Here is a 24,905-nt window from a genome sequence, read left to right on the forward strand (position 1 = left end):
GCTGACTATGCCCATGTTTCTAGCCTAAAGATCATACTATGTGTTCCCTTTCTGCTGCTTTTTGACATTGACCACCACCTACTCCTTGATATGCTGTCCTCACTTGGATATCAGGGCTCTGTTCTTTCTTGGTTTTCTTCTCATCTCTCATATCGTACTTTTAGTGTATGCCGTGGTGGATCCTCCTTCACGGCTATCCCACTATCAGTTAGTGTAGCTCAAGGCTCTGTCTTAGGACCTCTTCTTTTCTCCATCTATACTCATTCCCTAGATGCTCGGATCTCTTCCCATGGTTTTAATATAGAAACATGATGGCAGATAAAGGCCAAAGGGCCCATCTAGTCTGCCCATTCGCAGTAACCATTATCTCTTTCTCTCTCCAAGAGATCCCATGTGTCTATCCCAGGCCCTTTTGAATTCAGACACCACCACCTCTTCTGGGAGACTATTCCATGCATCTACCACCCATTCTGTATAAAATTACTTAGATTACTCCAGAGCCTATCACCTCTTAATTTCATCCTATGCCCTCATTGCAGAGTTTCCTTTCAAATTAAAGAGAGTCGACTCATACACATTTATATTACATAGGTATTTAAACGCTTCTATCATATCTCCCCTCTCCTCCAAAGTATACAGTATCTTTAAGTCTGTCCCCATTCGCCTTATGATGAAACCACATACCATTTTAGTAGCCTTCCTCTGGACAGACTCCATCCTTTTTAAATCTTTTTGAAGGTGTGGCCTCCAGAATTGTACACAATATTCTAAATGAGGTCTCACCAAAGTCTTATACAGGGGCATCAATACCTCCTTTTTCCTACTAGCTATACCTCTCCCTATGCAACCTAGCATCCTTCTAGATTTCACCATCACATTTTCAACCTGTTTGGCCACCATATGATCATCACATACAATCACACCCAAGTCCCACTCTTCTGTCATGCACATAAGCTCTTCACTCCCTAATCTATACTGTTCCCTCGGGTTTTTGCAGCCCAAATGCATGACCATGCATATCTTAGCATTTTAAGTATCACCTCTGACGACTCCCAGATCTACCTCTCTATACCAGACATTGCTACAGGAATCCAGGCCCAAGTTTCAGCTTGCCTGTCCGACATTGCTGCCTGGATATCTCACCTCCATTTAAAACTGAACATAGCCAAGACTGAACTTCTTATATTTCCACCTTAACCCACCTTTTCTCTTCCCCTATTCTCTATTTCTGTGGATAACACTCATCCTCCTTGACTCGTCAGCTCACAGCCTAAGTCATCTTTGACTCCCCACCCCCTCCTCTCTCTTTCTCTGCATAAATCCAACAGACCACTGAAGTCTATCATTTGTTTCTCTATAATATCACCAAAATCTGATCTTTCCTTTCCCAGCATGCTACAAAAACCCTTTTAGAAAACTGTTAAAAACTTATTTGATAAATTTTTGTAAATTGGATTGTAATTTGCTGTGCATGTAGAGTATTTTTTTTGTTGGACTGAGAGATATTGCGGTATATAAATATTGAACTGAGAGGTATTACGGTATATATATGTACAGTGGTACCTTGGTTTACGAGCATAATTCATTCCAGAAGCATGCTCATAAACCAAAATACTCATATATCAAAGCGAGTTTCCCCATAAGAAATAATGGAAACTCGCTTTGATACGTTCCCACCCCCCGCCGCAATCTGAAGTCCCCCAGACCCACCCGAACCCGCTTCTTACTGTCATCTGGGCTTCGGCACCGGCATGTCCTGTGCGTTGGTGCCGGTGCCCGAAGATCGGCCTCCTCTTCTTGCTGGGCCTTGAGCATCTGCACATGCTCAAGGCCTGCGAGTTCACGTTCTCTCCTAAGGAAGGATATAACCCTGCTGGAGAGGGTGCAGAGGCGAGCCACGAAGCTAGTAAAGGGTATGGAGAATCTGAGCTACAAAGAACGCCTCGGAAAACTGGGATTGTTCACCCTCGAGAAGAGAAGACTGCGAGGGGATATGATAGAGACTTTTAAAATACTAAAAGGATTCGACAAAACAGAGCAAGAAACATCGTTATTCACATTGTCAAATGTGACACGGACGAGAGGTCATGAACTGAAACTGAGGGGCAACAGGCCCAGGACAGATGTCAGAAAGTTCTGTTTCACACAGCGAGTGGTGGACGCTTGGAATGCTCTCCCGGAGGAGGTTGTGACAGAGACCACCATTCTGGGATTCAAGGGCAAGTTGGATGCACACCTTCCTGCAAATCACATTGAGGGATATGGGTTAACAAGGTCTTCATCAGGGAAAACCTAGCTTGGCCTCCGCGTGTGCAGGTCACTGGACTAGATGGACCTAAGGTCTGATCCGGTGAAGGCATTTCTTATGTTATGTTCTTAACTAAATCAAACACTGCACCAAGATAACGCGAGATGAGGCAGCCTTCTATGCCAGCATCAAGGGTATGGAGGCCAAAATTTTGTCTTCTGAAAGCTAATTGAAAATATGCATTTAGTCCAATAAAATGGTATCAGTTTCCATTTTATTGTTTTATTCATATTTCTTAATTTTTTATGTAGTGATTGAAATATGTTAAAGTTAAAAGCCCACTTCTTCGAGACTGCTTTCAGCTCCTAACTCCTCTCACCTTGGATTTTGCATCCCCAACCCTATATGTCATGTCTCTGTCCAAGTCAGAGTATAAGCTCTTCTGAAAATGGACTGTCTTATTATTAAATGTTAAAATGTACAGCACTGCATATGCCTTTCAGCGCTATAGAAGTGATAAGTAATAATAATAATAATAACAACTTAATTTTTGTATACCGCCATATCCAGGGAGTTCTAGGCGGTTCACATTCGTTTATCAAAGTTACAAGCGGTTCATGTCAATTGAACAAAGTTGCAAGCAACGAAATAGTTGAGGTTGGATAGAGAAGGAACGAGTAGGTCAAGGGAGGAGGAGTTTGGGGTAAGTGTAGTAGTGTAGTAGTAGTACATATGCTAGCTTTATATATTGCACAATACAGGGGATATGTATCACTTTCTTGTTCGCTGGTGTTTTATTGAATTCAAAGTTTGGTCTGGCTTCTTGGGGGTTCAGTTTGTCTACATATTTTTAGTTTGAGATTATTTTATTTAGGTGAGGATCTGTGTTCTATTAGCACTGAATATCCGTGTTCCCTATGGTCTGTACTAAGCTTACTTGTTTAGCTTTCCAATAGGTGTTTTGGTGATGATTTCATGGTGCTGTCTTTTCCTAAGCAGGTCCGTTTGAGCGATTCATGACAGGTACTGTAGTATGGTCCAATTGCTCTAAGTCCTGAGTGTCATTTAGAGAATTCAGTATTACTTTTTTGGATTTAAGATCATACCTTTCCCAGAAGTAGCTCAACTGCCTGAAAAGGTATTTTCATGTCCCTAGAGGGCTTACAATTTAAAGGACCCTTTTACGAAACTATAGTTTAAAAAAAAAAAAAAATGGCATTAGTTCACCCTTATGCGAGTCATTCCTGCATGCTAAGGCCATTTTTACCATAGGAAAATTGGCCATATTACCTCTATTTCTTTTATTAATGACCATGTGCTAAATTTTCCTATTAGCTCATGAGCCCCTACTGCCACTCATTATGTAGACACTACTAGCTCATGGCAATGCTGCCAAATTAACCAATTAGCATAGAATATGCCTTCTGGTAGCATAATTCAGTATCTAACTTTCAGAGTTGAAGTTTCTGGAGATAGGAAACTTACTATATCTGTATATTAAATTTACTTTGATCTACCAATTGAAAAAAATGAGAGAAATCCAAGTCAAGAAAACACATATCTATAGCAAGTTTTAAATGAAGAATGAGGCACAGACCTGTGACGGCCTCTGAAACTTTGGTCTGTGCCTCTCTGGCAGGGCTTTGGGTTCAGGACAAAAACTGCTATATAGCAGGATAAAAAGGCTATATAGCAGGGGTAGGGAACTCCAGTCCTCGAGAGCTATATTCCAGTCGGGTTTTCAGGATTTCCCCAATGAATATGAATGAGATCTATGTGCATGCACTGCTTTCAATGCATATTCACTGGGGAAATCCTGAAAACTCGACTGGAATACAGCTCTCGAGGACCAGAGTTCCCTACCCCTGCTATATAATTAAAGGCACCAAGAAGCTTCAGCTTATACTTAAAAGAAAAGTACTATGCAGCTTGACTACTTCTTAAAAACAAGAATTAAGATTTTGTTCACAGTCCAACTTTCAGCCTTACATTCTGTTATAATCACAAGCGACATATACACAACATACAATTATTTTTTCACACAAAATATTTATTAAGATGTGCTTTCAAGTAGTTACATGTCAGGTTTCTTTCAACATTAGTAGAATGTATCTATTTACCATCAACATATTTAACAATTTTCAATCAATCTTTCATTCATTCTGAACCCTTATTAAAGAAAATATAAAACTCATTCCTTTTGTGCACTATTAAATTTGGGTACAGTTTTCAAATAAAACATCGAGATGCTTTTTTATTTAAAAACTAGAAACCAATATTTTAAAAAAGTAGACAATTTTTGGACAATTTAGCACATAATTGCACATGTTGAGAGTGCTCTGGTATTTTGTACCTGCTCTAATCTCTGGGCAGCTGAAAATGTAAAGTATACATGCTAGTATCATTCCCCACACACATGGGGAATCTTTCCTCATAGTCCAGAAATGTGTTGGCATGCTAAAGCAGCCCATGCATAAATTAAACCCAGCAGAGGACCATCTAGAAAAGTATTTTTAAAAAACAACAAAAACATTTTACATCAGTAGGAGATGGAATTATTTTACATTGATCTTCAGCACTAGAAACTTATGAAATGCTTATCTCTTACATTCATTAACTGATAAATGTAGCCTTTCCCTCTTCAGAGGGATATTTACTTCATTAGCCCTGTGTTAAACTGTTTTAGGATTTTTCTGCTTTGTCTTTCTCTCTGGGTATTCTGCCCAGGGAATAGAATTCTTTGTTTGGACGAAGGTCAGTGAAGTTTGCAATACGATTGGACAGAGCAAAAAGGGCAGAAACCATAGCTATGTCCCAGGCATCTTCCTGGTCAAAACCATGCTCCTCCAGATCCTTAAAATGCTCTTCAGTAATATTCTCAGCATGAGTGACGGCCATAGCAAACTTTAGCATTGCCAGTTCCCGCTGGCTTAATTCAGCAAGTTCCCAATTCACAGTAACCTGAATGAAGGAAAGATAAGTAACTATAATTTCAACCAATAATGACAACTGTGGCAAATGAAGTATAAACATCTTGCATTTACAATGAATTGAGATACTTCAGTAGAGTAAGCCAAGTACACGTTAATAATATGTTGCTCTATGTTAAAATACCAATTATTTTTAAAGAAAAAGTGGAAATGGATTGGCTTATTCTTATGCTTCTAATCCCCTTGGAAGAGATGCCAGAATGTTAGATTCTTTTGGTAAATGTACCTTCCAATCTACAATTCTCATCAATAGAAAAATGGATTACCAATTTTACATATCCATATATTTTAAATCTGTCTGGTAGAAACATAGAAACATGATGATAATAATAATAATAATAATGATAGCTTTATTTATACCCCACTATACCTTACAGTTCAGAGCAGTTTACATTAAGATAAACTGCACAATGTGCAGCGAGAATACATCAAAACACATAGCAAGAAAGTACACCAGCATAGATAAAAATAATCAAACCAATAAAGATTTCAAACAAATTTATCAAATAAGTGAGTCTTCAATGATCTTCTAAATGTATGATATGAAAATGAATTCAGATTAGAACACTTAAAGTTTTATTCTAGTGTTTAAGCCCGTTACATTAACGGGTGCTTGTGTAGATGTGTAGACTTAACAGCCCACAAAATTGACTAAAAACTTGCCATGTGAGCTTTAATATCCTTTGTACGGTTGATTTCCAGGCTTTAAACAGTTTTCTGAGTTTTAAATAATTTTTTTTTCTTATTTTTTGTTGGACGCTGCGGGCCTCAAATTTCTTCAAACCAAAAATTAAAAGAATGGCAAATAAAGAGTAAATGGCCCATCCAGTCTGCCCATTTGCAGTAACCATTCTCTCTTCCTCTCTCTAAGACAGGGGTGCCCACACTTTCTTGGCTTGCAAGCTACTTTTAAAATGTCCAAGTCAAAATGATCTACCAACAATAAACTTTAAAAAACACAAAGCACACTGTACGCAGAGAAAATGTTAATTATCATTTATATTCCGTAGTTTTTCCAAAGAGGTCAAAGCAGTTGACATTAAAATATGCAATGTCACCTCAGTAACAACTATACAAAAATAGACAAATATACCCCCTCCCCTTTTACTAAACCGTGATAGCGGTTTTTAGCACAAGGAGCGTCTACTACGAACTATCAAGACTCAAAGTAAACAAAGCCATGGGACCGGACAACCTACATCCCAGAGTGCTCAGGGAATTGAGTGAAGTCCTGGCAGAACCATTATCTGTTCTTTTCAATCTTTCCCTACGCACAGGAAGAGTCCCCTTGGACTGGAAAACTGCCAACGTTATCCCACTCCACAAAAAGGGCTGCAGGACAGAGACAGCAAACTACAGACCAGTGAGTCTCACGTCTTTAGTGTGCAAGCTCATGGAAACACTGATCAAACGAAATCTTGACACAATCCTAGACGAGGAAAACCTACGTGATCCCCACCAGCATGGATTCACCCAGGGCAGATCCTGCCAATCTAACCTAATTAGCTTTTTTGACTGGGTTACTAGACAACTAGATGCCGGAGAGTCACTGGATGTAGTATATTTAGACTTCAGTAAAGCTTTTGATAGCGTCCCACACCGAAGTTATTGAACAAGCTGAAATCGATAGGATTAGGGGACATCTAACTACATGGGTTGAGGATTGGCTGAGTGGTAGACTTCAGAGGGTGGTGGTAAACGGTACCCCATCCAAAACGTCAAGCGTGATTAGTGGAATGCCGCAGGGCTCGGTCTTGGGCCCGATTCTATTCAACTTATTCATAAGAGATATGACCCAAGGACTTAGAGGAAGGGTATCACTGTTCGCCGACGCCGCCAAACTTTGCAACATAGTAGATAAAAGCATTTTGCCTGATAATATGACGCAGGATCTACTGCTGCTGGAACGGTGGTCAGCAACATGGCAGCTAGGCTTCAATGCTAAAAAGTGTAAGGTAATGCACCTGGGTAAGAGAAACCCGCACAGAACTTACATACTAAATGGTGAGACCTTGGCCAGGACCACGACGGATCGTGATCTAGGGGTGATCATTAGTGATGACATGAAGGCTGCAAATCAAGTGGAGAAGGCTTCCTCCAGGGCAAGGCAAATGATGGGTTGTATCCGTAGAGGTTTTGTCAGCAGGAGACCTGAAGTCATGATGCCGCTATACAGGTCCATGGTGAGGCCTCATTTGGAATATTGTGTTCAATTCTGGAGACCACACTACCGGAAGGATGTGCTGAGAATTGAGTCGGTTCAACGAATGGCCACTAGGATGGTCTTGGGGCTCAAGGATCTCACGTATGAACAAAAACTGAATAAACTGCGGCTGTACTCACTTGAGGAACGAAGAGAGAGGGGAGACATGATTGAAACGTTTAAGTACATCACGGGCCATATCGAGTCGGAAGAAGATATCTTCTACCTCATGGGACCCTCGATCACCAAAGGGCATCCGCTGAAAATCAGGGGAGGGAAGTTTCATAGCGACTCCAGAAAATACTTCTTCACCAAAAGAGTGGTGGATCATTGGAACAAACTCCCACTGCAGGTGATTGAGGCCAGCAGCGTGTCAGATTTTAAGAGAAAATGGGATATTCACATGGGATCCCTAAGGGAGTTAAATCAGAGGGGCGGGTATTTGGAATGGGCAGACTTGGTGGGCTATAGCCCTTTTCTGCCATCTTTTTCTATGTTTCTAATGCCCCGCGCTGCTCTCAATGCTCATAGGCTCCCTGCACTAAAAACTGCTATCGCAGTTAAGTAAAAGGGGGGCATAGTGCAAAATATAGACAGCAGATATAAATTCAGACACATTTTGATCACTAAATTTAAAATAAAATCATTTTTCCTACCTTTGTTGTCTGATGATTTCATGAGTCTCTAGTTGCACTTCCTTCTTCTGACTGTAAATCCAATATTTCTTTCTGCCTTTCTTTCTGCCTCCTGCATGCTTCCTCTCCTCTAGACCTCATTCCATTCCCCAACCAACATCTCTCCCTGCCCCTCCCCTTACTTTCTTTCTCTCTCCCTGCCCCCCTTTCTTTCTTTCTCTCTCTCCCTGCCCCCTCCCCTTTCTTTCTTTTTATTTTAACAAGTTTTATTGAATTTTCACAATGGCAAATACAGAACAAAATAATATAAGTAATACACCAGATAGCCAAATCCCCACTCCAAAATATAAATAGACATACTGGTACCCCTCAGTATAAGGCAATACTATCCAACCCAAAATGTCCCCCTCCCTCTCTATCTTTCATTTCTCTCTCTCCCTGCCCCCCCCCCATTTCTTTTTTTCTTTCTGTCTTTCACTCTCCCTGCCACCCCCAAGCCACCACCGCTGATTTCTCCCTGCTTCCTCGACGCCAGGCGCATACAAGCGCCAGCCCCACAAACCTTCCCCAGGCAGCGATTGGCTGGCCCAGAACTTCCTCTCCAACGTCAGAATTGACGACAGGGGGAAGGCTGTGGGCCTGGTGCTTGTACGTGCCTGGCCTGGCGTCGGGAAAGCAGGGAGATCAGAACGCAAAGGCAACGAGAGCCTATCGCAGAGCCTGAGATGGGCTCCGTGATTGACTCACATTGCCTTTGCGATCTACTGGTCAATCCCGATCCACCTTTTGGGCACTCCTGCTCTAACAGATCCTATGTACCTAACCCACGCATTCTTGAATTCAGACACAGTCTGTCTCCACCACTTCTTCCGGGAGACTGTTCCATGCATCTACCACCCTTTCTGATAAAAAATATTTCCTTAAATGTTAGAGCCAGACCTGGATATTGTTGCTATCACAGAGACATGGTTCAGTGAATCCAAAGGATGGGATGCAAACATACCAGAATATAATCTTTTTAGGAAGGACAGAGATAGTCAAAAAGATGAGGAGTAGCTCTCTATGTAAAGATCGATATCCAAGTGACTGAAATGCAAGGGACCTGGGGAGAGGAAGAAGCGATATGGATCACTCTGAAAAAATTAAGATGGAACTTCTATCTACATGGGTATAGTCTACAGTAGAGAATGATACGGTGGCTGTTATCCGTGGGTAGCCTGCAGAAACGGTAGGGGGGGGAAGTGCTCACTGCGGATACGGGGACAAGGTTATCCACCACCCCATGGAGTGGTGAATGGCCTTGTCCCTGCAGTTAAGGGAGGGAACACGCGCAATCACCGATCGTGCGTGGCCCCCCTCCCTCCTTCCTACCTACCGGCCAAATCTATCTATCTTCCTCCCTCGCCCTTACCTTCACAGCTTTTTTTAAGTTTACAGACCAACTTGCTCAAGCCGCTGTAGTCTGCCTACAGTCGCGTGCGTCTGTGGGCAGAAGCTTCTCCTCTGACGCAACTTCAGGTTGACATTGCTGAAGGGTTAGAAGGAAAGGTTTGCCTTTTTGCGGATGATACCAAGATTTGTAACAGAATAGACATGGAGGGAGTGAAAAACATGAAAAAGGATCTACAAAAGTTAAGGGAATGGTCTAATATCTGGCAACTAAATTTCAATGCAAAGAAATGCAGAGTAATGAATTTGGGAATTAATAATTGGAAGGAACCATATATGCTGGGAGGTAAGAGGTTGATATGCACGAATGGGGAGAGGGACCTTGAGAGTGATAGTGTTCTAAGATCTCAAGGCGAAAAAACTGTGTGACAAGGCGATGGCTGCTGCAGGAAGGATGCTGGGCTGTATAAAGAGAGGATAACCAGTAGAAGAAAGGTATTGATGCCCCTGTACAAGTCATTGATGAGGCCCAACTTGGAGTATTGTGTTCAGTTTTGGAAACTGTATCTGGTGTGGTGAGAAAGCCTAGACCTGCTAGTAGTGGCTCAGTGATAGCAAGGCATTTAGGAGCTCACACATCATCCTCACATTTAAAAGTACATTGTGGCCAATTTGGTGCTGTTCATGTCTGAAACACTAGGGGGAGCAGCTTTACTCCCTCAACTTGCAAACCCCCATACAGCACAATGCAGGCTCTCTCCTTAATTGTCAGAAGTTACTATAGGAATGGCCGGCACCTGAAGCTTTGGGGCGGGGCTCCAGGTCCTTAAGAGGGAACGAGTGGTTGGAGAAAAGATCAGGAAAAGAGAAAGAGGATAGGTTAGCTGGAGAACTTCGGGGCACGACTCTCCTGCTCCTATGCAGCGGCGTCGGCAGCCTCTTCCCTCCTACCCTTCAGTGCGAGCCCGCGGGTTTAAAGCTGGTACTGCACTGTGGCATGCAGCTCCACTTTAAAATCACGGGCTTGCACTGCGGGGAAGGGCGGCAGAGAGCAGAAGAGTCAGCGCTAGTGAGTTTTAACTGAGTTTCCTTGTGCATGGAGAGCTCCTGGTGCTCATCCCAAAACTGTTGCAAACTTTTTGATCGACAGGGAGCCCGAGTTTGAACAGGGGGAGTTTTAGCCAAGGCCAGCAAGAGAGTCGGGGCGAGCAGGCAGGAGAGATCGGGGCAGGCAGGCAGGGGGTTCAGTATCGGGGCAGGCAGGCTCGTTTGGGGCTACAGGAGATGGGGCTGACAGGTTAGAACAGTAGTTCCCAACCCTGTCCTGGAGAACCACCAGGCTAATCGGGTTTTCAGGCTAGCCCCAATGAATATGCATGGAGCAGATTTGCATGCCTATCACTTCCATTATATGCAAATCTCTCTCATGCATATTCATTAGGGCTAGCCTGAAAACCCGATTGGCCTGGTGGTCCTCCAGGACAGGTTTGGGAACCACTGGGTTAGAAAGCAGGGTGGCAGAAGGCAGGGCAGTCGCAAAGGGCTTCAGCAACTGGTCCTGAGCAGTCGCTTTTTGTGAGCACAGTCAGATAGAAAAAAGTTTAGTGAATTGCATCTCTGCCTACTTTGCATGCAGTTCCCCTCATTTGCATGCAAGCACTGGAAGTGGATTGCTACACAGATTAGTGAATACTGCAGGAGGGAAATCTAGTCACTAAGGGCTCACAAACCGATCGGTATACGATCGGTTTGCTTAGTGCAGGGGTGTCCAATGTCGGTCCTCGAGGGCCGCAGTCCAGTCGGGTTTTCAAGATTTCCCCAATGAATATTCATGAAATCTATTTGCATGCACTGCTTTCATTGTATGCTAATAGATCTCATGCATATTCATTGGGGAAATCCTGAAAACCCGACTGGATTGCGGCCCTCGAGGACCGACATTGGACACCCCTGGCTTAGTGAATCTAGCCCTTAATCCAGAGCCCCAGGACGTGGGAGAAGGAAGCTTCACTGAGAGAGTCTGTAGAACAGCAATCCTCCAGAACAGGGACTTGTGCTGGCTGATTAAAGGCAAGTGAAAAAGCTGTTCTTACTGTGGGAATTGCAAAGGAAGAGTTGCTATTATTTTTCTACTTATGCTGAGAACCAGAGTGCATAGTGTCTGTTTTAAGAAGGTGATTATTTTTCCTGCCAGACCTAAAGAACTGCCACTTTGTGCTTAAAGAACTCACTGCTAGGTTTTACATACATTTTGGGTGGGTTTTATGACTGAAGAGTGCAAGTGGGGGAAGGGCACTAATTAAGAGGCTACCCCAGCACTCAGAAAAAGTAATTCTTTTGTGTTTTACTGAACCTGCTAAGGCTGATATTATTTTAAGCCTGCAAGATTTACAAAGGAACTTAAAACCTGAAAAAGAGCTTGTCTTTCTTTATGAATGCTGTATTTTGAACCTTTGTTTTTCTCCTCTGTGCTGAGCACACACACACAGGGACAGAACAGGCTTGTGCTAGAAAATAAGCTCAAGGCTGAATTAGAGCTTACTGCCATTCTGACATACAAAGGTTTAACACCATCTTGACCAGCTGTATGAAGCCATTTTGTCTTACTGTGTTTTGGAAGAAATCCAACGTTTATGAATTTTCATTTTGTAAATGGTTTGTTTTCTCTTTTATATTTTTGCATTGTTTGAATGCTATTGGAAAAGCTACATATCTTGCTGAAGTTTATTTGCCTCACAATAAACTTGATTTTTGGTTTCACTTGATGAACTCTTTTCACGCTGGTTTTTTTTGCCTCTGAGCAAGCTCGGTATCCTAATACCTGGTGTGCCCCTAGCCAGTGGCGTACCTAGGGTATGTGGCACCCAGAGCCCATCATTTTTTTGACACCCCCCCCCCCAAGTAAAAAAATATTTTTTGTAATAACCATGAAATGGAATAAATGATCAGAATAGAAACAGGCAGTAAAAATTTTCTTTTATTGAACCTCATATGTAACCATTATTCCAAACATAACATAACATAAATTATGTCTGAATTGTCATGACATCAGAAGTACATATGGAGTAGTTGTAGGTGATGCTTGGGACAGTTCTGATTATGTTAGTTCGGTTTTATGTGTTTTTTGAATAGAAGGGTTTTTATTTCTTTTTTGAAGGTTTTGTAGTCTGTGGTCGAGGTCAATAGGTTGTAGAGTTGGGGGTCGAGTGTTAGGAGGTTGTCGAACAGTTTTTTTTCTTTTGACGATTTTGGTTGGAGGGTGTATGAATGGTGCGTGAGTTCTCCTATGTCTGGTTGAGGTGGATTGAATTATTTAGCTGAAGAAATTAGTTTTCCCCCCATTCCACACACATTCATTCTCTTCCATTTTTGTTCCCATTATAAAAAACACTGATAAAGTTCCCAGAAAAAAATACATTAAAATAAGAAGTGAAAACAAAGGCCCCTACAGATGAGAACATAACATAAGAATAGCCTAACTGGGTCAGACCAATGGTCCATCATGCCCAGTAGCCCATTCTCATGATAACCAATCCAGGTCACTAGTACTTGGTCAAAACCCAAACAGTAACAACATTCCATGCTACCGATCAAGGGCAAGCAGACACTTCCCCATGTCTTAATAACAGACTATGGACTTTTCCTCCAGGAATTTGTCCAAACCTTTCTTAAAACCAGCAACGCTATCTGCTTTTACCATAACTTCTGGCCACTTCATTTTTAAGCTTAGATCTTTCTTCCAAACAGAGACCTTGCTAGATGTCAAATACAGAAAGAACAAGATAACTTCACAAGGACTTAGCTGTGCAGGAATTGTGAATCTCCTCATTCACCCACCATATAGTGCAAAAATGTGCAAAAGTCTGTTTTTTTCTTTCAATCACTACATAGCCTAATGCCACACAAGCAGCGCTGTTACAAACATATTCTGAAGGTCAATGCTAAAGGTTAACAAAGTTTCCTTCCTTGAACCACAAGGAGAAACTGATAAACCACTGGAAGAGATCCCAAAACAACTACCCAGGCACAACACCCAAAGACCCACTCAGTGTGTGAATCAGTTGAGTGGAGTGGATTAACTGGGGGGTGGAAATGGGCTCGGAGTATGCTCAGCAGAATTTCCCAGACCACCTCTTCCTCTCAACACATTGACATGCTGCCACCACCACCACCATTAGGAACACCTCAGCGGGTAGGCCAGCAATGCTTATAAACTTTACAAAACACATTATTATATTTTCTTATAAAGCACACATTTTAACTGAACTCTCTGACATCCTCAGCCTTGCCATTCACAAAAATAGAAGGAAGAAAAGTTCCCGTTTCCTGCTGTCTCATGTCCCCGGCTTATACAATTTTTTTCTTCTGCAGACCCTTCAAAAGTCTGACCAAATCCTCATTTCACTTGCATTATAAAGTACTGAGGATGCCATCTCTCCCCAATCCCAGGTCCTAAAGTCTAAGACAGTAGCGCAAACTAGTGCTGCCCGATTCAGGAAGGAAAAAAAAAATTTTTTCGATTCGATTCAGCCTATTGAATTGGTTTTTCGATTCGACTTTCCTGCCTAATTGGGTATTTTTTTCAAACATCCTGATGGGTTTATTTTATAACTTTTTCACCCCCTTTGGCTTCCCCTAACCACACTGGCGCTATGGTGTAAATAAAATAAAGAAACAAAAAGGACTTTTCCTCTCTCTGTTAAAACCTAGCTCACGTTTGCGGTCTAACACCAGCTCTGGCAGGATACACATTTCAAATCTGACATATTGTAATCACAAAACAGAAAATAAAATTAGTTTTTCTACCTTTTGTTGTCTGGTTATTTTTCAAATCTTGTTGGTCCAAGGCTCTGGTTGTCTTCTGATAACTTGCTTGCCAGGGTCTCTTTCTTCCTTCTTTCTGCATGCTAACCATCCATCTGCCATCTCTGTCCTCCCCGTTTCCCTTCCCTCCCCAGGAGGTCTGGCATCTTTCCTTTTTTCGTCTCCCTCCACAGATCCATCTTTTCTTAACTCCCTTTCATCCAGCATCTCTCCCTCGTTCCCCGCCACCCCAGGGTCCACCATCTCTCCCTTTCTTTTCCCAACTACCCTCCTATCCAGTATCTCTATCCCCCCCTTCACACCATCCCTTGTGTCCAACTTCTCTCCCTTTCTGTTCCTTCCCTCCCTAAAAACTATGGTCCATCATCTCTCTCCCTCTCCTCTATTTTCAGACCCATTATTTCTTCCCACCCAAAGTCCGGCATATGTGCGTCTCTTTGAACCCCCACCTTCCCTCCGTGTACTTCTACACCAGGGCCCCCCCTCCCCTTAAAGGTCTACATCCCACCCCTGAAGGCCTGCCCCCCCGCTTGAAGACCTGCCTGCCTGTCCCCCTTGAAGGCCTGTGCCTCCCTTGAAGGCTTGCCTGCCTGATCTCCTTGAAGGCCTGTCTCCCCCTTGAAGGCCTGTCCCCCCTTGAAGGCCTGCCTGTCTGTCCCCCTTGAAGGCCTGTCCCCCCCCCTTGAAAGCCTGCCTGCCTGTCCCCCACCCCTTGAAAGCCTGTCCCCCCCTTGAAGGCCTGCCTGTCTGTCCCCCTTGAAGGCCTGTCCCCCCCTTGAAAGCCTGCCTGCCTTTCCCCCCCCTTGAAAGCCTGTCCCCCCTAGAAGGCCTGCCTGCCTGTCTCCCTTGAAGGCCTGCCTGCCTGTGTCCCACTGAAGGCCTGCTCCCCCCAAAGGCCTGCCTGCCTGTCCCCCCCTTGAAGGCCTGCCTGTCTGTCCCCCTTGAAGGCCTGTCCCCCCTTGAAAGCCTGCCTGCATGTCCCCCCCTTTAAGGCCTGCCTGCCTGTCCCCCCCTTGAAGGCCTATCCCCCCCCTTGAAGGCCTATCCCCCCCCTTGAAGGCCTGTCTCCTCCCTTGAAGGCCTGCCTGCCTGTCCCCCCCTTGAAGGCCTGCCTGCCTGTCCCCCCCTTGAAGGCCTGCCTGCCTGTCCCCCCCTTGAAGGCCTGCCTGCCTGTCCCCCTTGAAGGCTTGCCTGCCTGTCCCCCCCCTTGAAGGCCTATCCCCCCCTTGAAGGTCTGCCTGCCCACCCCACCCTGAAGGCCTGATGCACTGACCCACCCCGAAGGACCGCTCGCCCCCAACCCTGAAGGACCGCTCATCCCTCTAGCCTCCCCGCACCACCTACGGTAGAAAGCAGCCCACAGCAGGATCGCGATGCCAGCAATCCCTGCGCTGCTTCGGTGCTGCTTCCTCCACCGCGGTCCCACCTTTCCTCTGATGTCAGAGGAGGGGCGGGACCGAGGCGGAGGAAGCAGCGTAGGGATCGCTGGCATCGCGATCCCGCTGCAAGCTGCTTCTCCACCGCGGGGGGGCCGGGGGAGAATCCGGACATCAGTGGGGGGAAACCGGATGCCAATGGCTTCAAGGCTGGGAGCACCCCCTCAGGGCTTGCACCCAGGGTGGACTGCCCCCCCCCCGCCCCCCCTTGGTACGCCACTGCCCCTAGCAGTCACTGGAGAAATTACCACTTGCACCCTCAAGACAGTTTTTGCCTTGGGGTGCCTGTGACATAAGAAGACTTGGAGCAGTCCAGAGGAGGGCGACGAAAATGATAGGAGGTTTGCGTCAAAAGACATATGAGGAAAGACTAGAAGCCCTGAATATGTATACCCTAGAGGAAAGGAGGGACAGGGGAGAAAGGTATTAACGTAGAACAAAATCTTTTCCAGAGAAAGGAAAATGGTAAAACCAGAGGATATAATTTGAGGTTGAGGGGTGGTAGACTCAAGAGCAATGTAAGGAAATTCTACTTTACGGAGATGGTGGTGGATGCCTGTAATGCGCTCCCAAGAGAGGTGGTGGAGAGGAAAACGGTGACAGAGTTCAAAAAAGCATGTGATGAACACAGAGGATCTAGAATCAGAAAATAATGGTAAACATTGAAGAACTAAGGCCAATATTGGGCAGACCTGCACAGTGTCTGAATATGGCCGTTTGGTTGAGGATGGGCTGGGGAGGGCTTCAATGGCTGGGATGGTGTAGATCAGTGGTCTCAAACTCAAACACTTTGAAGGACCACATTTTGGATTTGTAGGTACTTGGAGGGCTGCTGGAAAATAGTTACTGTATATACTCGAATATAAGTTGATCCGACTATAAGTCGAGACCCCCTTTTCCCCCACAAAAAGGAGGAAAAATGGTTGACTTTAATATAAGTCAGGCGGCTTAATATTCAAGTACTCTGCCCTGTCAGGCTCTGCACATAGCCCCCTTTCTGCCGGGCACTGCACTAAGCACCTTTCCCTCCCTCCCCTGTCAGGCATTGCACCCAGCACCCTTCCTTCCCCTGTCAGGCACTGCACCTAGCTCCTTTCCTGTCTAGCATGCACCTAGGCCTCCCTTCCTGTCCGGCATTGCACCCATTGCACCCTTCCTATCAAGCATTGCACCCAGCCCCCTTCCTTCTTTCCCTCCCTCCCTCCCGTGTCAAGACTCTTCACCCAGCACCCTTCCTTCCCTCCACGTCAGACTCTGCACCCTCCCTCCCTCCCAGACTCTGCACCCTGCCCCCCTCCCTACCCTAGCCTCATACCTCTACTGCCGATCCCCGGTGGAGGTGCAGCGGGCAGGGGCAAAATTTCCAAGTTCCTGCCCCACTGTTAACAGGCTTCCATGAGTGTCTTTGTCCACATTAAGAAGCACGAGCAGGCACGCGATTTGGCATTGCTGCTCAGTGCTGAGCGGCTTCCTTAATGGCTCCCGCGAATTGCGCACTTCCTTGTGCTTCTCAGTGGCTGAAGACACTCACGGAAGCCTGTTAACTGTGGGGCAAGAACTTGGAAAGTTCGCTCCTGCCTGCTGCACCTCCACCGGGGATTGGCGGTAGAGGTATGAGGTTAGGACAGGGAGGGCAGCAGGATGCAGAGCCTTGCGGCGGTGGAGGCCTGCAATAATTTCAGAAGGGGGGGTGTATTGGCTCGAATATAAACTGGGACCCCCATTTTTGGGCCAATTTTTTGGCCCCAAAATCCCAGTTTATATTAGAGTATATACGGTAATATCTTATTAAAGAAATGACAATTTTGCATGAGGTAAAACTCTTTATAGTTTATAAATCTTTCCTTTTGTAATTTATAGCTAAAGAGACATGATCAAGAAACTGTTTTATTTTACTTTTGTGATTATGATAAACATACCAAGGGCCTCAAAATAGTAGCTGGTGGGCCGTATGTGATCCCCGGGCTGCGAGTTTGAGACCACTGGTGTAGATGGACAGGAGTGAGCTTTGACGGAGACTTCAGTAGTTGGAACCTAATCACAGTACCGGGCAGAGCTTTGGATTCTTGCCCAGAAATAGCTAAGAAGGAAAAAAAAAATTTAATTTAATCAGGTTGGGCAGATTGGATGGACCTTTCAGGTCTTTATCTGTCATCATCTACTATGTTACTCCCTATCACCTCTTCTTAACTTCATCCTATGCCTTCTCATTCCAGAGCTTCCTTTCAAATGAGAGACTCAACTCATGTGCATTTACATTACATAGGTATTTAAACGTCTTTATCATATCTCCCCTCTACCTTCATGTTATTCACACCATCCAGGGTGTCTACGCTATTGCAGATTTTGGTATCATCTGCAAATAGGCAAATCTTACCTAATAGCCCTACATCAATATCGCATAAAATGTTACAAAGAACAGGCCCAAGAACAGAATCTTGAAGCACACCACTAGTAACATCCCTTTCCTCAGAGCAATCTCCATTGACCAGTACCCTCAGTCACCCTCGACTCAACCAGTTCCTGACCCAGCCTGTCACTTTGGAGCCCATTCCATGAGCCCTCAGTTTATTTATTAGATGCCTGTGTGGAACACTGTCAAAGGCTTTGCTAAAATCTAAACACCACCACATCTAGTGCACTCCCTCTACCCAATTCTCTGGTCACCCAGTCTGACCTCTGGTCCTGTAATCCACTGGATTCCAGAAACTTCACCATTCTATGTTTTAAAAGCGTTTCCATTAATTTGCTTACCACAGAAGTCAGACTTACTGGCCTGTAATTCCCTACTTCTTCCTTACTTTGCGGGGCCACATTTTGGATTTGTAGGTACTTGGAGGGCCTCAGAAAAAAATAGTTAATGTCTTATTAAAAAAATGACAATTTTACACGAGGTAAAACTTTTTATAAATCTTTCCTTTTAGCTAAGTCTTGATAATAATATTGTCATTTATAGTTAGAGACATATGATCAAGAAACTGTTTTATTTTATTTTTGTGATTATGATAAACATACCGAGGGCCTCAAAATAGTACCTGGTGGGCCACGAGTTTGAGACCACTGGTATAGAGGGATCACATCTGCCCTTCTCCAGTCCCCAGATACCACTCACGACTCTAGAGAAGCATTGAAAAGATCAGCGGAACCACCAATACTTCCCCAAGTTCCTTTAGCACCCCAGAATTTACAGCATCCAGCCTCATCGCTTTGTCTACCTTTAAACTTAGCTAGATCCTCATGAACACAACTCTCTGAAAATTGATCTGGATCTACCACTCCACTATCCCTATTCACATTTGTGATGTATGTTTTTAATTATGAGTGTCTTTTAGTGGCTCGCACAGAATTGTAGGATGTTGCAAATAAGAAAATTTTAAATAAACAATAAATTTGTCTTCTGTAGATCTGGTCCCCTGCAGATCATGGTCATCCCCCCCCCCCCTTCCTCAGCTGGGATGCTGAATCTCCAAGAGCTGAAGATCCTGAATGAGAAATTAAAGGCATTGACTCTGAACCTTTGTCCTCTGAGTCCACCAGAGCTTGAGCCCCTGTGACATTTGCATGGCTCCTTGGGGATAGATCTTGCACTTTCCCTAAAAATCCTGGCGTTACCACTGATGAGGCTCCCACAGGGTTAGGTCAGCTTTTAAAACCTGAAAAGGCTTCATACATCATGTGTATGAATTTGGGAATCAACCACTGTCCAGAGGGTCATGGTAGGTCTCCTGCTTGCTTCTGACATTTATCCGCTGTGCTTTTCTGGGGATGCCAAGTTTGCTTTCTCCAGCTCCTGCCGGAATTTCTGGCCCACAAAGTGCTCCAGCTCAGTACCTATTGCTCCCACCCCTATCTTTCAAGGAACAGTTTGCTTATTGTGTGTTCTATAAAAAAAAAAAATAAAATATATATATATATATATATATAAAGGAAGCATAGATAGATAGATAGATAGATAAAGAAGGACATAAGAACATAAGCAATGCCTCTGCTGGGTCAGACCTGAGGTCCATCTTGCCCAGCAGTCCGCTCACGCAGCGGCCCAACATGTCCAGGACCTGAGCAGTAATCCTCTATTTATACCCTTCTATTCCTTTTTCCAGCAGGAAAATGTCCAATCCTCTCTTAAATCCCAGTACTGTATTCTGCCCTATAACGTCCTCTGGAAGCGCATTCCAAGTGTCCACCACACGTTGGGTAAAGAAGAACTTCCTGGCATTTGTATTGAATCTGTCCCCTTTCAACTTTTCCGAATGGCCTCTTGTTCTTTTATTTTTTGAAAGTTTGAAGAATCTGTCGCTCTCTACTCTCTCTATGCCCCTCATGATCTTATAAGTCTCTATCATATCCCCTCTAAGTCTCCTCTTCTCCAGGGATAGACAATATCCACCAGAGCTTGGGCCCCTGTGACATTTGCATGGCTCCTTAGGGATAGATCTTGCACTCCAGCTCAGTACCTATTACTCCCACCCCTATCTTTCAAGGAACAGTTTGCTTATTGTGTGTTCTATAAAACTATATATATATATATATATATATATAAAGGAAGCATAGATAGATAGATAAAGAAGGATAACAATATCTTGGCAGGCAGAAGTTTCATTTCTGGATATGTCCCTACCTCATCAGAATATACATGACAGAAGTGATGTGCTCAGTGCCCTCATAATCCTGCATATGTTTGAAAAGGGGGATGCAAAGATCCTGAATGAGAAATTAAAGGCATTGACTCTGAACCTTTGTTCTCTGAGTCCACCAGAGCTTGGGCCCCTGTGACATTTGCATGGCTCCTTGGGGATAGATCTTGCACTTTTCCCTAAAAATCCTGGCGTTACCACTGATGAGGCTCCCACAGGGTTAGGTCAGCTTTTAAAACCTGAAAAGGCTTCATACATCATGTGTATGAATTTGGGAATCAACCACTGTCTAGAGGGTCATGGCAGGTCTCCTGCTTGCTTCTGACATTTATCCGCTGTGCTTTTCTGGTGATGCCAAGTTTGCTTTTCCAGCTCCTGCCGGAATTTCTGGCCCACAAAGTGCTCCAGCTCAGTACCTAAACCAGCAGAAGCCTAAGGGGAGGTGAAGTCCAAAGCTCTCACCCCCTCCCCCCAAAGCACTGAGCGACACGTGGAACAATGACCCCCTTCAGATAGGCATCCACTGCAAATCTGACATGAATCTGAAGTATTTCTCTCTACCTGAGGAGTCCATCTATACTGTTTTATGTCAAAAATAAGGGGATGGAGGCTTTTAAAACAAAATTGTGAAATCCAAGATGGCCACTGCAATAGCGATTCTAGCACCTAAAATGGCCCACGAAGAAAAATGCAAACTACTCATATAAGCTTTGGTTATCTATGGAGCAGCATTTGGTGGGTCCAGTCCCTTTGAGCTATCTTATGTGGCTCCCTGCTACTTGTAGATCTTTAGAGCTGAAAGTTTTCCCCACCACAATTCTAACATTAAGTATCTGGGATGGCATGAATGGCACCAGAAATTTTCAACTGTTCAGACATATACCAATTTGAAATAACCCCTTGCTTGGGATGGGATTGAATCCCAATATTTAACAGCAGAAGGGGATAGATCATTTAGAAGTGGTTCCCTTTGATACTTTGGACCAGATTATGAGCATCATTACATATACCCTTGTTTTTACTAGGGAGCTGGTTGGGATATTTGGGACCTCTGTTGTCATGGGCAACAGCGAGATCTTGGACTTGGCTGGAAAGGTTGAGAGGGGGGAGAATGCCTACACCTTTTCAAAGTAGTAGGTCCTTCACAGTCCTTCATCACCAGAAAGGTTTTCTCCCCATCATGGAATGTCCTCCAGTTTCTCCTGAGCTGCTGGTTTGAGGTTTGAGGCACGCAGCCAGGTGGATCTGTGCATCCCAGTCTCCATGGCAGAGACCCTGGACACCATATTGAAAGTATCACAGATTGCTCAGACTATGTACTTCCTGCACTCCCATTCTCCAGCTACTAGCTAACAAGAGCTCTTCAGTCTTCTCCTGGGGTAAAAAAGTGTCCATGAACGCTGCTCCAATATTCTGCAAATGTGTGCACATTATGAGCTGGCAACAAGCTGTGTGTAAAGAGAGTATAGCATTCAAGAATAATTTCTTCCCCCCCTCAAAATAAAAAAAGACTCCTTCACCAGGAGCACTGAAAGCGAGTCTTTATCACTTGGCTCTTTTGAGAGCAGAGATGACCATCATAGGATAGTGAGGAAGCTGAAGCTTCTCAAAAGTGGAAGTAAGGAAAAAGTAGGGAACTACAGGCCAGTAAGTCTGACTTCTGTGGTAAGCAAATATGGAAATGCTTTTTAAAACAAAGAATGGTGAAGTTTCTGGAATCCGGTGGATTACAGGACCAGAGGCAACAAGGATTCACTAAAGGTAGTTCTTGTCAAACAAATCTGATCAATTTCTTTGCCTGGGTGACCAGAGAATTGGAAAGAAGGAGTGTGCTAGATGTGGTGTATTTAGATTTTAGCAAAGCCTTTGACAATGTTCTAATAAATAAACTGAATGCCCTTGGGATGGGTCAGGTCAGGAACTGGTTGAGTGGAAGGCGACAGAAGATAGTGGTCAATGGAGATCCCTCTCAGGAAAGGGATGTTACCAGCAGTGTGCCTCAAGGTTCTGTTCTCGGGCCTGTTCTTTTTAATATTTTTATAAACAATATTGCTGAAGGGCTGTCAAGTAAGATTTGCCTCTTTGTGGATGATATCAAAATCTGCAATAGAGTAGACATTCTGGATGGTGTGAATAACATGAAGAAAGACCTAGCAAATCTTGAAAAATGGTCTGAAATTTGGCAGCTAAAATTTAATGCTATGAAATGCAAACTCATGCATTTGGGCTGCAAAAACCCAAGGGAATGGTACAGTTTAGAGGGTGAAAAACATATGTACACAACAGAAGAGCGGGACTTGGGTGTGATTGTATGTGATGATCTTAAGGTGGTAAAACAGGTTGAAAAGATGACAGAAAAAGCTATAAGGATGCTAGAGTGCACAGGGAGAGGTATGGCCAGTAGGAAAAAGGAGGTATTGATTAGAGAATGACACGGGGAGCGATCCCCGCAGGGAGCCGCAGCGTGGCTGCGGTTTGGCTGCGGGTTATGGAGACTCCAAAGCCAAATCGCCGCAGACACGGGGACAAAAGTTTTCACCGCCCGCAAAAACGGTGAAAAGATTTGTCCCCGCAGGCCAATGTACCCCCTTCTAGGAACCGCTATTTACCTGTGTTTCACCGTGTTCGTGACCGGGTGTTTGATGTCTCCGCCATGTTGTCTGTCTCCTCCAACTCTCGATCCAACTTGCACGTTGCCGCATTGACTCCGCCCCCCAATATACTGGCTCCTCATTTGTCAGATCAAAGTAGGGGACCAATCGCTACTGCCGCACATGATATTTAATGGCTTGTAGTGCAGCAGTAGCGATTGTGATTTCGGAGCCGAGCAGAGGATTTGGATTTCGCAGCTTCTTGAAAACCTGAAAACTTCGTCGGTTACAAGCTGAGGTAAGGAAAGGAATGTTTGTGTAAAAAAAAAAAACCAGCTCCGTGCTGAGGTCTGGCTGAGCTACTCTTTCCTATAGCATACACATTCTTATGCTGAAATTTTCATTTGCTCTGATGCAGGTGAGATTATTTGCTTTTAGGGTCTCTTTTACTAAGCCACATTAGAGGTTTCTAGTAGGACCAGCTCCGTGCTGAAGTCTGGCTGGGCTACTCTTGCAGCACTGAGCTGGTTCTTTTTTTTTAATCAGAGTGCAAAGCGAATAAGATTATTTTATATACGTAAATAAAGAAAAGTATATAAAATCGTACCCGTTTGAGGCTTTTATGTATGCAGCGGTGACGGTGACGGGGCGGTGAATGGGGTTGCAGTGGCGGTGACGGGGCGGTGAATGGGGTGGCAGTGGCGGTGACGGGGCGGTGAAGGGAATGGCGGTGACGGGGCGGTGCAGAGGATGGTGAGACGGGGACGGGGCGGTGACGGGGACCAATTTTTTCATCGTGTCATTCTCTAGTATTGATGTCCCTGTATAAGACTGGTGAGACTTCATTTAGAATATTATGTACAATTCTGGAGGACGTACCTTCAAAAAGATATAAAAAGAATGGAGTCGGTCCAAAGGAAAACTACTAAAATGTGCGTGGCCTTCATCATAAGGCATATAGGGACAGACTTAAAGATCTCAATCTGTATACTTTGGAGGAAAGGCGGGAGAGGGGAGATATGTTAAGACATTTAAATACCTACATGGTATTGTCAAGCTGAACAATGCCCAATATGTTGGCCCTGGACTCATCTTCAAGTGTCCAAATCATCTCCAATAAATTAAAAGGAGGAGAGTTCTTCTGGAAAGAACTTTCTCCTTTCATATTGTGACAAACCCAGGTCCATTTCGGGTCTTTCCCATAATAAACCCGAATCCGTTCCAGGTTTTGCCCCAGTGAGCAGGAAAGTACACAAGCCACCTAGTTGCAGGAGAGCTGATCAGGTGACTGATCAATTAATTAATCAAGCAGACTCTAGCTCTGACATGGAAATGGAGATAGAAGAAACAGGGCAGGATAAGTTTGAAAGTTTCACTCTATGCAGACCCTATCCTGCCTCTGTCAAAAATCTCAGGCAATTTGAACAGCCAGTTAAAACCAGGGCTAGAAAGTATCCTGTCTGTGAAAACAGGAAACAAGCCAGTGGGTGGAAAACCCTTCCCCCACCTTCTCAGAAGGGGAGTGGTTTTCCACCGGATATAATGAGCCTGCTGAGAACAGAGGAGGGGAAGCAGCCAAGGGAAGCCAGACACACGGGAGAGAAACACCCAGGAGGGTATGAAGCTGGAGAGAGCCAGACTCTCTCAGACTGGCCCATGATAGAGGCAGATGATTCGGCTCATATCAGGGAGCCTTGGGAGCAGCCAGAGGAGGAAGCAATGGAAACCCAGGCAAGCCAGGCAGGCACTGAAACCCAGCCATTGCCTATGGAAATACAGTGAGTTTAAACCTGGATTTTTTTCTCATGCTGCTTATTCCTCTGTGCTGCTAGTGAATCTGAAAGTTTAGGTACTTCAGAGTTAAAAACTCTCCCTGAAAGCTTACTACAGAAGTTTTCTTTAAAGCCCTGAACGTTATAAAGTTGTATGTGTGTTTGTACTTCCTGGTTGATTGC

At 44.4% G+C, this 24,905-nt stretch overlaps 1 protein-coding gene across 2 annotated transcripts in view; it reads right to left on the bottom strand.

Moving 5' to 3' along the window:
* Nucleotides 1–4,277: 4,277 nt before the first annotated feature.
* Nucleotides 4,278–24,905, bottom strand: part of LOC117346942 — a 76,868-nt gene continuing 56,240 nt past the window's right edge. For both annotated transcript variants that reach the window (XM_033917234.1, XM_033917244.1), the window contains exon 5: nucleotides 4,278–5,209. In XM_033917234.1, the coding sequence (XP_033773125.1) occupies nucleotides 4,931–5,209 (279 nt within the window). In that variant the 3' untranslated portion in view covers nucleotides 4,278–4,930. The remainder of the gene's footprint in view (nucleotides 5,210–24,905) is intronic.

The sequence above is a fragment of the Geotrypetes seraphini genome, chromosome 1 (assembly GCF_902459505.1).
Source record: "Geotrypetes seraphini chromosome 1, aGeoSer1.1, whole genome shotgun sequence".
Classification (NCBI taxonomy): Eukaryota; Metazoa; Chordata; class Amphibia; order Gymnophiona; family Dermophiidae; genus Geotrypetes; species Geotrypetes seraphini.